We start from the raw sequence: 11499 nt of genomic DNA on the forward strand, positions 1-11499 counted from the left end.
TGGGAAGGCTGAGGCCGCAGCGACCTTCCCCTGCCCGCCAATCTCAGTGCGGGGGTAGGTGGCTGGGACTGTAGGGATGATTGAGGAAAAAGGGCCACGAAGGCGGGTGGACATCCACGGGTGAGCGGTGCAGGGAACTGCTCAAGGAAGGAAGGAGGACTGGGGGGAAATATGGAAAACGGAGGAAGCTACAGGGACGGGGGACAGGGAGAGGCAGGCCGACCACCACCGAAGCGGTCCGTGCAAACCTCCAGGCCCTCCGCTTCAAGGCTCCCGAAGGCCCCGGAGCACACAGCAACCACAGGCAGAGTGCGCGGGAGAACGTCCCAGGAACCTGAACCCCCCCACCCAAGCGCGCCTCGTCCCCACCACCTCTCAAGCCTCGCCCTGCCCAGAGGGCTGCGAAGCCCTCTCGCATGCCCGGTGGAGTAATAAACAGGTGGGCGCCCGGCCAGGAGCAGGTGCGCGTGGGAGTGCGCGCCCACCCTGGTCGCTAGGAGGGCCCGGGCCGGGCCGGGCCAGGCCGAGCCTGGCCTGGCGGGGCGGGCGCCGAGCTTTGTTAGAGACGCTTGCGGGAGCCACGCGCCAGGCGGCCACGCTTCCTCCCAGGGGCCGGCCGTGGGCCGCGCCCGCCGCGATTGGCCGCCTGGGCGGCCCGCCTCTGACTGAGACCCCGCCCCCCACCCCTCAGCCGCAGGGGGCGGAGCGCGGTGCAGGTTGCTCGGCGCGTGCGGCCCCCGGGGGTCTCACGCGCCTCGCGGATGGCTGCGCAGTGGCCTTAGACCTGCCCTACCCCTAAAGGCGTGCGCGGCGGGGATCGCAACAGGGACCTGCGGACAGCAGCTTGGGGGGCGGTGCGCACACGGGACCTGCGTACTGCATCTTGGGGGGCGCACTGGGCACCTGCTGGGAGCCAAGACCCACTGGGGACCTGCGGACCGCGCCCGGGGGACGGGGTGCGGTCGCGCTCACGACTTGGTCTCTGCAGGCTGTGTGCGCCAGGGGTTGGGCGAAGCGTGGCGGGAGGGCGAGGCAAGGGAAGGAGGGCGTGAGAAAGGAGGCGGCGGCGGCGCGGAGGAGGGTTATCTATACATTTAAAAACGAGCCGCCTGCGCCGCGCGGGGAAGACCTGGGGAGCGTCCGACAGCACGCGCGAGTCACGAGCGCCCCACGCTCCCCGGTGCGCACTCCCCGCCACCTCTCGGCCTCCTGCGCCTGGCTGTCCCGGGACCCCAGACGACCTGGGACCACGTACCCTGGGCAGCGCAGTGCCGGATGGTTGTTGAGGCTTGACCGTCGTTCCTCCGCCCTCGGCTACTCGCCCCACACCGTCCTGCGGCGCGCAGGGACTCGGAGGAGGCGCGGGACGAGTGGATGCGGGCGCGATGGACAGCGGCGCGCTCCCCCGGCCCGCGCCCCCTGCGCCTGGCGTCTCGGGCTGCTGCCCCGCTCGGCGGCGAGCGGAGTCCCCAGAGCTGCTGCGCTGCAGCCGCCGGCGGCGGCCAGGCTCGGTGGAGACCGGGAGTGGAGCGGCGGCCGTGGCGCGGCGCAATGAGCGCGAGCGCAACCGCGTGAAGCTGGTGAACTTGGGGTTCCAGGCGCTGCGGCAGCACGTGCCTCACGGCGGCGCCAGCAAGAAGCTGAGCAAGGTGGAGACGCTGCGCTCGGCGGTGGAGTACATCCGCGCGCTGCAGCGCCTGCTGGCTGAGCACGATGCCGTGCGCGCCGCGCTGGCCGGGGGGCTGCTGGCGCCAGCCGCGCGCCACCCCCTGCCCCGCGGGCCACCCGGGACCCCCGTCGACGCCGCCTCGCCCTCCTGCGCCTCGTCTTCCCCGGGCCGCGGGCACAGCTCGGAGCCCGGCTCCCCGCGCTCCGCTTACTCGTCGGACGACAGCGGCTGTGAGGGCGCGCTGAGCCCCGCGGAGCGCGAGCTGCTCGACTTCTCCAGCTGGTTAGGGGGCTACTGAGCACCCGGCCCCGCGAGGTAAGCGCGGAGAGGCCCGGAAGAGGGAGGCGCTGTGGAGCGAATAGCCTCGCGGCGCGCGCCCCTGAGAGCCCGCGGAGCCCAGCGCCAGGCCCGGGCGATGGCCTGGATTTCGCTCACTCTTCATTTCCCCCAAACTTTTTCAAGCCTGTGCAAGACCGGCGTTTGTTTGTCCGGGATTGCAAAACTTCCTCTCGCTGCTCCGCCGCCGAAGGGGGAGCGCGGAGACGGAGGGGGGAGGCCCTCGGGCGGGTGAGGCCCCAAGTGCTCGCGGATCCCGGGGCAGATTAGGGCGCTTGGAGGCGGAGTGACTTTGCATTGCAAATTGCGCGCCCGGCCTGGTGGCAGAAATGAGTCGGCAGGGTGCGGAGCCCTGACTCACTGCGGCTCCGAGCGCCCGCCCAGCCCCGCCCCGCCCCGCCCCTCCCCGCGCCCTGGCTCGGGCCGCGCGCCGAAGCCGAGGCACCCACGGACCCGAGCTCCAAAATTCACCGAGCAAACGAAACTGCCGACTCCGCTTGTGGGAGGTGGGGGCAGGGCCGGGCTGGGCGGGGTCTCCTGGGCTAGATCCCCCACTAACGCGCGCGCCTGTCCCCCCTTCTCTCCCAGCGGCTGCGAGCGCGCCCACCACTTGGGAGCCAGCGCCTTGGAACGGCTCGCGCCTTCGTCCCCGTCGTCCCGCGGGCCAAGCCACCCACGAGCCGGGGATCCCGCCGACGCTCCCCGGCCGTGCAGCCTGACCAAGGGCCAGTGTGGAAGCGGTCCAGCCAGACCGCATCCGGGCGGCAGCTTCCTCGGACCCCCTGCTCCCAGAGGCCTGCCACTGGAAAGGGGCTGAGGCGCCAACACTTGGAGGTTTGAAGGGGACAGGATTTTATGACGACACATATCATTTATTTTTTACGCATGAACTTGAACTGCCCAGGGACACTGGTAGTGTGAACACTTATTTTTGTACAAAGAATCCTTAGATTTGGAACACAATAAAGATTGTCTACTCCCGCCCACTCCCTCTTCCTGGAATTTTTTAACCTGATGGAGATCTGGACATGCCACAACCCTTGAGGGGCAGGGTCCCTGGTGGGTGTCCCCTTGCAGCGCTGCCAGCTTGGGAGAGACCTGTGTCAGAAAACCTGTTGTAGGAAGGTGGATTTTATAAGTAAATCGCTGCTGTATATCAGTGGTGTCGGGGATGCCCACTCCACACCCCAAGGCCCCCCATTTCCCAGGCGAGGGCCTGGTATGGGTGTGAGGGTGGTGACTTAGACCCCCACCTCTGTGCTTGCTTCTTTCTGGACTCCACCCTCTCCCCTGTAGGGAGGGCCGGTGGGGAGGAGTGCAGTCTGGGAGTCCAACCTGGTCACCAATGCCAGAGCAATTCACAGGCACCGTGTGGGGCTGGGGGTTCCTGGCAGGTGGCAGCAGGCTTGCGGGTGGTCCAGGCAGGGCTGTGTCACAGCTGGGAAGCTGAGGTCTGTAGGCTGCTGGCTGGCGCGGGCATCTGGGGCAAATGCCCAGTGTAGGGCTGGGCCTGAGGTGGTCTGACCAAGGCTACCCTCTGTCTCAGGGTCCAGGCTGCTGGGTTCAGATCTCCATGCCCCGGGTGACCCTGGGCACGTCGCTCAGCCTGCAGGTGGGGGTGACCTGCGGTCGCAGAGGAGTTAGGAGAGGTGTCTGGCAGTGTCCAGCACCCCGCACTCGGCCCCCAGCTGCCGCGCTTGTGGCTCCCAGGCCCTGTGTGCCCTGCAGGCTGCAAACGCCTGGGCCCTGCCCACCTGTTTGTGGGTGGGGGCTGTGAGGGCCTCCCTTGAAAGGAACAGGAGGGCCCCCCCCCCCCAGGCTCCCCAAGACCAGAGGGCCCGCGGGTGATTACTCAGCTCTACCTTTGACCGGGGCCTCGGCAGCTTTGAAGTCTCGCTGTGCCCAAAGCTCCCTTTTATTGCAGGGATGGGTGTGGGGCTACAGGGACCACCCCCAGGCGGCCTGAGGATGCTGAGTGCACCCCTTCCTCCGGCAGGGAGTGGTTGGGTCAAAGCCGTTGGAACCCTGGGAGGTGGGGCGGCTGGTGCTGGCAGAGCAGATGTCTCCTGGGTAACCATGGCAACAGGGTCGGTGGGTCTGATGAGGCTCAGGCTTGGGCTGGGGTCAGCAGAGCAGCTGTGGCTGGGGGCTGCAGGGCCCAGTGACCCAGCCTCATCCAAGAGACAGAAGAAGGCCTGTGACAGGGCCACCCGGCAAGGGCCACCCTGCAGCCTTCTCCCAGGGATCCACACCACGGTCAGTGACCTCACTGAGCCACGGGCTCTGGGCTTCCCGGGACTCCTTATCTTGAGCGCAGGAAAAGGCCTGTGGCCTGCAGGACACAGAATGGTGGCAAGCAGGGTGGGACCACACTTGGGTGTGGGGGAGGAAAGCGTGGGAGGAGCGGCGAGGGGAGCTGGGGCCAGCGAGAAAGCTCCACAAAGGATGAGAGCTGCCATTTTTGTGTTCCTGTTTTTTATTATGGAAGCTTCTAAACACGTGCAGAAGTTCCAGAACTTCTGTTGGGCATCTTCTCTGTACCAGGCACTGAGGATGCGCCGTGCCCTCAGGGAGCCCATGTTCCAGCAGGGCGCACAGGCTCTAACCCACAAGTGGCATCGTTGAGTCAGGCATACAGCATCCCGTCCGCGTCAAGGATGGACATGCCAGACCTGGGCGAAGCCTCTGAGACGCCCCCGTCACCAGCACCAAAAACTATTGACACGGGGCCTCGCCTGCCCATCCAGCCCACCACTCCCACCCCCACGCAGTTCTGAAGCAGATTTCAGGCATCATGTGGTTTCACCCCTAAATTCTCCACGTGAGCCTCCGAGGGAAACCCCAATACCACACTCCCCGCCAAAATGAACAACAGCTCTTCCATGTCATCAAACATCCAGCCAGTGGCACAGCCCTCTGATTCTTCCGTGTTTCACAGCTGGTTTTATAGAATGAGGACCTAGTGCAGGTCCACATTGGAGGTGAAGTCTCTTGTGAGCATCCATTCCCCGGTCCCCTGCCCGAGGAAGCAAGGTCACCCATGTTCTGGGCGTTGCTGACGGCACCACCCTGGGTATTATTGTTGAGTGTCCGTCCATGTATCTTCCATAATGGAAGGGGGTGTGTTAGAAGCAGATGTGTGCTCACATTCTGGTTTGGTTTTTGGTCCCTACACTTCAGAGGTGGTGCCGTGTCCCTGGTACTGCATCCCGTGAGGACGCACATGCAGTTACCGGATCAGACTGTCTGAGTGGGTTCGTTTTTGAGAGAAGAAAGGGCTGTGTTTGATCAGGCAGGTTGACAGGTGTGTCACCTGGGCACACTGGCTGCTCACTCGCCCTAGTTAGAAAGTGCCCCCCCCACCCGTCATCGTTTACCGGTGCTGCTGTAAAATTCACTGGGCAATTTTACAGAATCGGAAAGGGCAGCTCTGAGAGATTAGGTGTCTGAGGTCACAGAGCTTGAAGGTGATGGGACTTGGGATTCAAACCTGGGATGGCTTCATTCCTAAGTCCTTGCAATGGTCCCCTTCCAGGAGGGTGGGGCTGCCTGGGGCTGTCCTGGAGAGGACATCTGAGCCATTCCAGTGTCCTAGGTCAGCACATCTGCATGGGTCCCTACCGGCCAGGTGGCCAGCCCGTCCTCAGCTCTGTGGTGGGGCAGCAAGGCTCTCCTGGGAGGCTGTGATCCAGCCTTGCCCCCGCCTGGAGGTTGGAAGCCAATTGCAGACAGAAGGAGACCAGGGGCTGGGTGGTGGAGTTAGATCAGGGACCCCTGGGAACCTCACCTGTGGTGCGGTGGTGGGGGTGGGAGGATAGTGCTTCAGCCTTGGGGTAAACCTGGGTGGGGCCAGGGGAATCTTTACACCGAGTCTGGACCAGGCAGGGCTGGGGTGGGTGGGGGCGGTAGCACAGTCTGGATGTCCAGAGCCCCAGGGGACACTCTGGGGGTGCTTTTCTACTGGGGATAAGTATGTTGTCTTGTCTGTTCATGGTAGCAGGTGCCCCAAGGAACCTGCTGTCCCAGGAGTGTCTCTGTGGCTGAAACTCACCCAATCAGAGAACGATGTGTCCCGGGGGCCCCCTACATGGGGGGCCCTGCTGACATGGGACAGATCTCTTGGAGGCTGGGCCGAGCACGGGTCCCCACGTTTAGGCCTGCTTTATCTGGTCCCTGAGTCCCACACCCGCTCACTGGGGTCACTTTATCGGGCACCCTCTCTGTACTCCAGGTGCATCAGTGCCCAAGGGGACCCTGCCTTCAAGAAGCTTGTGCCTTAGGGGGGACACAGGTGCTGTCCGGCCCTTAGTGGACACACCAGTTCTGGGGGAAACAGTAGGGGTCCTGGGGTGTTGTCCAGGTCACTCAGCCTCTCCAAGCCATGTCCCTGAAATGGAGGTTGCAGGGGGCAGTGGGGGTGGGGTGGGGAGGTGGTGGGGTCTTGCAGCTCGCCTGTCAGTCTGTCTCTGAAGCCTCCTGGGCACCTGGCACGGCGCTCGGGAAGCAAATGAATCCACAGGGCATCTCCTCCCCACCCAGGGCCAGCCTCCTCATCTGCGGGGCCACTTGCAGGGCCAGAAGACAACCAGGAACCCTTGCTCAAAAATGGGGAAAAAGTGATGTTTAAAGGTGCTGAAATAGAAAGCTTTTCCCTTTTTTTCCATGGTCTATGTCTTGACGTGTGGTGTTTTAAACTTTCTCTTTAATGCCATTCTAAGGAAAGAAAAATTAACATTTTAAGCTATTAACATGAATTTTTATACTGTGTGATGCCAGTCTTAAATGCAGAGATAAGAGCGTTAACTGCTACGCAGAATCACCAAAACGACGACATTTGGTATTTTGCAATTTGCACTTGCATGTATTTGTTATTGGAATAGCAGAGATGCCGCACAAAACTAGCTTATTTTATTTTATATCTTATTTTATTGATTTTCATTTTTATTTTTTTCAATGCTGTTTTTATTTCCCTCCTTGGTATGTTTATTCTACCTGCGCCCGTTCCCTTCAACTTACGGCTGACCTTCAACTTACGGCTGAGGAAGTTCTGGTTGGAGTGAGATCGTGGCTCTGGGGCCTGTGGGCGCCCCGCCGGCGGAGTGGAGGGTGCAACACGCAGGCCTTGCGTCTCCCTGGGCTCCCACGTTGCGGGTCCACGCGTGCTGGTTTGCAGCTGGGCGGACTCGCACGTGGCGCACATCTCTTCTGCGCACGCGCTTCCTCCAGGGGCGCATCAGCCTTCACTGGCAAACACAGGGCCTGTGTGTCTGCCGAGCTCCAATGCCTGGGAAGCCGGCCCTGGTGCAGCCCGACCCCCGACCCTGGCTTGGGTGGGGGGGGGGTCATGTGGGGAGGCGGCCATCAGGAAGCGCATCACCTTATTCTGCTCCACGAAAAGGATCCCCAGAGCGGGAGCGGAGCGAGTCCGCCCCTCTTCACCACGGAAGGGACAGGGCATCAGCCCCAGGGTCCATGCGCTCACCTTCCTTTCCTGCAGAGACGGGGGTAGATGGGCCTTGAGGGCAGGACAGGGGCCACGCAGGCCCTTCCTCAATGACACTGACACTTGAGTCCTCACCAGAAGGTGAGGGAGCCGTCCTTTATGGCCGAAGGGGCTTGGGAGGGGGACAGGCAGGTGGCTGGCTCCCGGTGGGAGGGCAGGGGCTGTGTCTACTCCCACATTCATCTCCTGGGCCAGCCCTGCCTTCCTCCCCTGCCCTAGTTCCCTCTAGGTCTCTAAAGGAAGGGTCCGGCAGGGCTCATGGATCCTTTCCCAGTGTGACAGTTGGGGTGGGTGGCTGTCTGGGGGGGGGGTGCACTGGGCGGGTGGCCAGAGGACAAGGTCACACCCTCAGTCTTTGCTGCATAAAAATGGGGAGTGGGCCGGGTGCCTGCTCAGCGCCTGTACACTGCTGTCCCAAGCCGGAGGGCTGTGAGTCAGCCTTGAGCTCTTTGGGGTGACGGTGCGGGCAGGTCCCCCGGGAGGTTCTCATCCTGCCAGCCCCCTCGAGGGGTCTCGCCCCCACTTATAGGCCCAGGGAGGCTCAGTGACCTGCCCGAGACCCACAGGAACCCAGAGGTGCCGGGGTTCTGAGCTGGCAGTGCAGCTGAAGCCGCTGCTACAGCTCCCCGCTTCTGCCTCCCCTGGGCTCCCCACACCCGCCTGGAGGGGCACCGTGGTTGCCGTGCTTCTGCTGGGAACACTGCCATGGTGGGTCTTGTCTGCAACTGGGGACAGAGACAGGAGCCAGGATGCCAGCTCAGGCCTCTGGACTCGCCCGTCCTCCAACTGGGGGGAACCTTGGGAGGCGCGCGTGATGAAGGGGCGGGGGCAGAGGCCTGGGTGGGCTCTGGGGGGCTCTTGAGGAGCTGGACTGGGGGCCAGGCGCTCTGCCCCCTCCTCTGTCTTCCCCTCGGCCAGGGCTGGTGCAGATGGACAGGGGTGCGTCTGTGAGCTGTGGCCTCCTGCCTCCTGCCACCCAGGACCCCTCCGGCCCCACCCCCACCCCCAGCTGCTGGCTGTGATTAATGGGGCAGATCTATCAGCTGGAGTGGGGTGGGGGCCAGGGGAGGCATTTGTCTCAGATGCCACAGGGAGCTCCCGTAGCCCGGCCACCTTGCCCCCAGCAGTGCCCCCTGCTGAGCCTGGGACCGCAGCCCCCTCTTACACGTTGAAGTGGGCCTTTGTCACCATAGCTCTGAACCTCCAGCGTCTCAGAGGCAGGGAGGAGCCTGCTGGGGGGGTCACCCCGTCAGCACCCCCAGAGCAGCCCCTGCCCAAGGCCACACACCGAAGTGAGGGAGAAGCCGGAGTGGTGTCGGCTCTGCACACCCTGACCGCCACGTGCCCGGCCACGGGCCTCCCTGCCACAAGCCCGGGGAGAGTGGGGGCTGCAAGCCAGGTCTTGTCTGCCCACCTGCCTGCAGCAAGACCCCTTCTCCACAGTGATCGGGAAAACCAGGCCCCAGAGCTAAGGCACAGCTGGGGAGGCAGTGCCCTCGTCAGCCAGGGCTGCTGTAACCAACACCACAGCCCAGGCGGCTCAAACACCAGACATTCATTGTCGCCAGTCCTGGAGGCTGGAATCTGAGATCCAGGTGTGGGCAGGGCTGGGTCCTCCTGAGGCCTCTCTCCTCGGCGTGGAGACGGCAGTCTCCTCCCTGTGTCCTCACAGAGTTGTCCCTCTGTGTGTCTGTGTCCTGACCTCTTCTTCTTATAAGGACACCAGTCCTACGGGACGAGGGCCCATCCTAGTGACTGCATTTTACTTTAATCACCTCTTTAAAGGCCCAGCTCCAAATACAGCCACATTCTGAGGTCCTGGGGTCAGGGCTTCAGCATAGGGATTTAGGGGACAGAGTTCAGCCTGTAACAGACAGAGCTTTCCAGTAACCCCAGCCCCCAGGGGCACTGCCCTCTGCCTCCCCGCAGAACCCCACCTGCACGTTCTCCACTGCCACGGCCTCATCCCTCGGGTTAAGCACTGTCCTCTCCGGGCCCCGGCTGCAGAGTGGAGCCAGCTGGGTGAGAGGCACAGGCCAGTCCGGACAGTGGGTGCTGCTGAGGACAGGGAGGTCTGGGTGACCTTGGACAAGCTGCCTCTCCTCCTGGGGCCCCAGCGAGCCCAGAGGAGGGTGGGACAGGCTCCAGGCCTTCCCAGGGAGGGTCCCTGAGTGTCCACGACCTGTGACATGGGTCCTGACAGCTGTCCCCTTGGTGGGGTGATGTAGCCTGTGTCAGGGGCCAGCTGGTGTCATCAGGACACTTTCTTCCCCTGGCTTGTCCCCCCACGGTTCCGTGTGAGGTACAGGCCAGCCCCAGGTTCCGAGTTGCGCGGCACAGCCCAGGCCCCACCTGAGTGGCCTCCCCCCAGTTTAGGTTGGTACCTGATATTACTGATACCTGGTACCTGATAGGAGGTGCTGGCCGCCATCTAGGGCTCCGGAGTCCTCCTCCCCCCCCCCCCCACCGCCCACCTGGTATTTGCCTACAAGCCCTGGGGCCCCATTCAGGCCTGGCCCCCAGCGGCCAGCCATTGCCTGCATCCATAAGGATGCAAATCTCTAAACGAAGTCCAATTAATACCCAAATGAGGGCCTGGGAGCAGCTCTGCTGCCCCTGCCCCAAGAGGCTGGGCTGGGCTTTATCTTCAGCTCAAACATTTGTCTCTCATTTGAATGCCTTTTGTGGGATTGGAAGGGGGCGGGGCTGCAGCAGGCACAGCCTGGCTCCCTCCGTAGGTTTGGGGAGATCTGAGCTGTTCACCCTCCTTAACCCTTCCCCCCCGCCCCGCACCCCCTGCAAGGCCTCCTGGGGGTTGGGGGGGGGGGCCGTGGCCTCTTCCTGACCATCCCCTCCCCACCCCCAGCCCTGACAGGCCTCTCCCCCAGCGGGTCTCTGTGCTGCCCACACCCTCCTGCAGCGGCCAGGGGAGGGAGGGGTCCGGGGTCCTTCTGCCGCAGGCCAGAGCCCAGGTTCTGTGGGCAGAGCTGGCAGGCTGGGGGTCACTTCCCTGTTGGCACTGGGGTTGGGATGCACAGGAGCTTGGGCATGTGGGGCCCAGCTCCACCCGGTGGTGGTGTGGAGTGGTCCCTCAGCGGAGGGCGGGCATCTTTTTCGGGGTAGGTGGGAGCCCGTGGCCAAGGTGGATGACAGTGTGTGTGTGCTAGTGTGGTTAGCATGTGCCCTGCCCCTCCAGCGCCCTCTGACTGCCCCTGGTGGCGGAGCCCGGCCCTGGGCTGTGTCCCGCGTTGCTCAGCTCATTCTGGCGTGTTGTGCCCATTTTACAGACGTGGAAACTGAGACTCGGATGTGGGATGAGTTTCCAGGGCTGAGAGTCCAGCCAGGGCTGTCTGGGTCCAGAGCTGTTACCAAGGAGGGGACATACTGGGCGGCTCTGCTCGGGGGAGTGGGGCTGGCCGGGGTGGCTTGTCCTTCCCACAGCAGGCTGCCCCGGTGGTCACCCCCTTAGCATCCACTGCTCCTCAGCTGGGACAGGACCTCTCCTCCAGAGCCCTCCAGGAAGCCTTCCGGGGCTGCCTTGCCCTGTCTCAGTGGGCAGGGCCAGCAAGGGCCTCGTCTCAGCTCCATCTGGGAGTCAGGGAGAGAGGTGGATGGGGTGGGAGCAGGCAGCCTGCAGGGGGAGCTGAGTGGGCCCCCACTTATCCCGCGCCCTGTGTGTGCTCCCTGCCCCCGGGGCCACGCCGTTTGGCTCCTGACCCCCCCTCCTTGGGGTGTGGGGAGCCCTGGGGCTCAGCCAGAACCTTAGGAGGGCAAAAGTGGGGGGATTTCAGAGAAGGGAAGGGCGTTGGGCGTTCAGCAGCTGCGGGCTGGGAGTTAGGACCTCAGCCTTTCAACCTTTCGAGCCAAGCGGCCAGCAGGCTTCTGCTCCCAGAGCGGCTGCCCTGCAGGGGCTCCTGAGGCCTCCTCACTGAGGAAGGGGAGTGAAGGGGCCATGAGGCCCGAGGACCCCTGCGAGAGAGGCCAAGAGGCT

The 11499-nt window shown here is 63.7% G+C and overlaps 1 protein-coding gene across 1 annotated transcript; it reads left to right on the forward strand.

The window, feature by feature from the left end:
- The first annotated feature begins 731 nt into the window (after nucleotides 1-731).
- On the forward strand, nucleotides 732-2986 carry ASCL2 (achaete-scute family bHLH transcription factor 2). The gene is made up of 2 exons (XM_057727989.1): nucleotides 732-1984; nucleotides 2594-2986. The coding sequence occupies exon 1, from the start codon at nucleotides 1386-1388 to the stop codon at nucleotides 1965-1967; it is 582 nt and encodes a 193-aa protein (XP_057583972.1). The 5' UTR covers nucleotides 732-1385; the 3' UTR covers nucleotides 1968-1984; nucleotides 2594-2986.
- Nucleotides 2987-11499: the final 8513 nt, after the last annotated feature.

Source organism: Hippopotamus amphibius, chromosome 3, assembly GCF_030028045.1.
Source record: "Hippopotamus amphibius kiboko isolate mHipAmp2 chromosome 3, mHipAmp2.hap2, whole genome shotgun sequence".
Classification (NCBI taxonomy): domain Eukaryota; kingdom Metazoa; phylum Chordata; class Mammalia; order Artiodactyla; family Hippopotamidae; genus Hippopotamus; species Hippopotamus amphibius.

Coding starts and splice junctions, on each gene's coding strand:
- ASCL2 (XM_057727989.1), top strand. CDS start 1,386: ATGGACAGCGGCGCGCTCCCCCGGCCCGCGCCCCCTGCGCCTGGCGTC.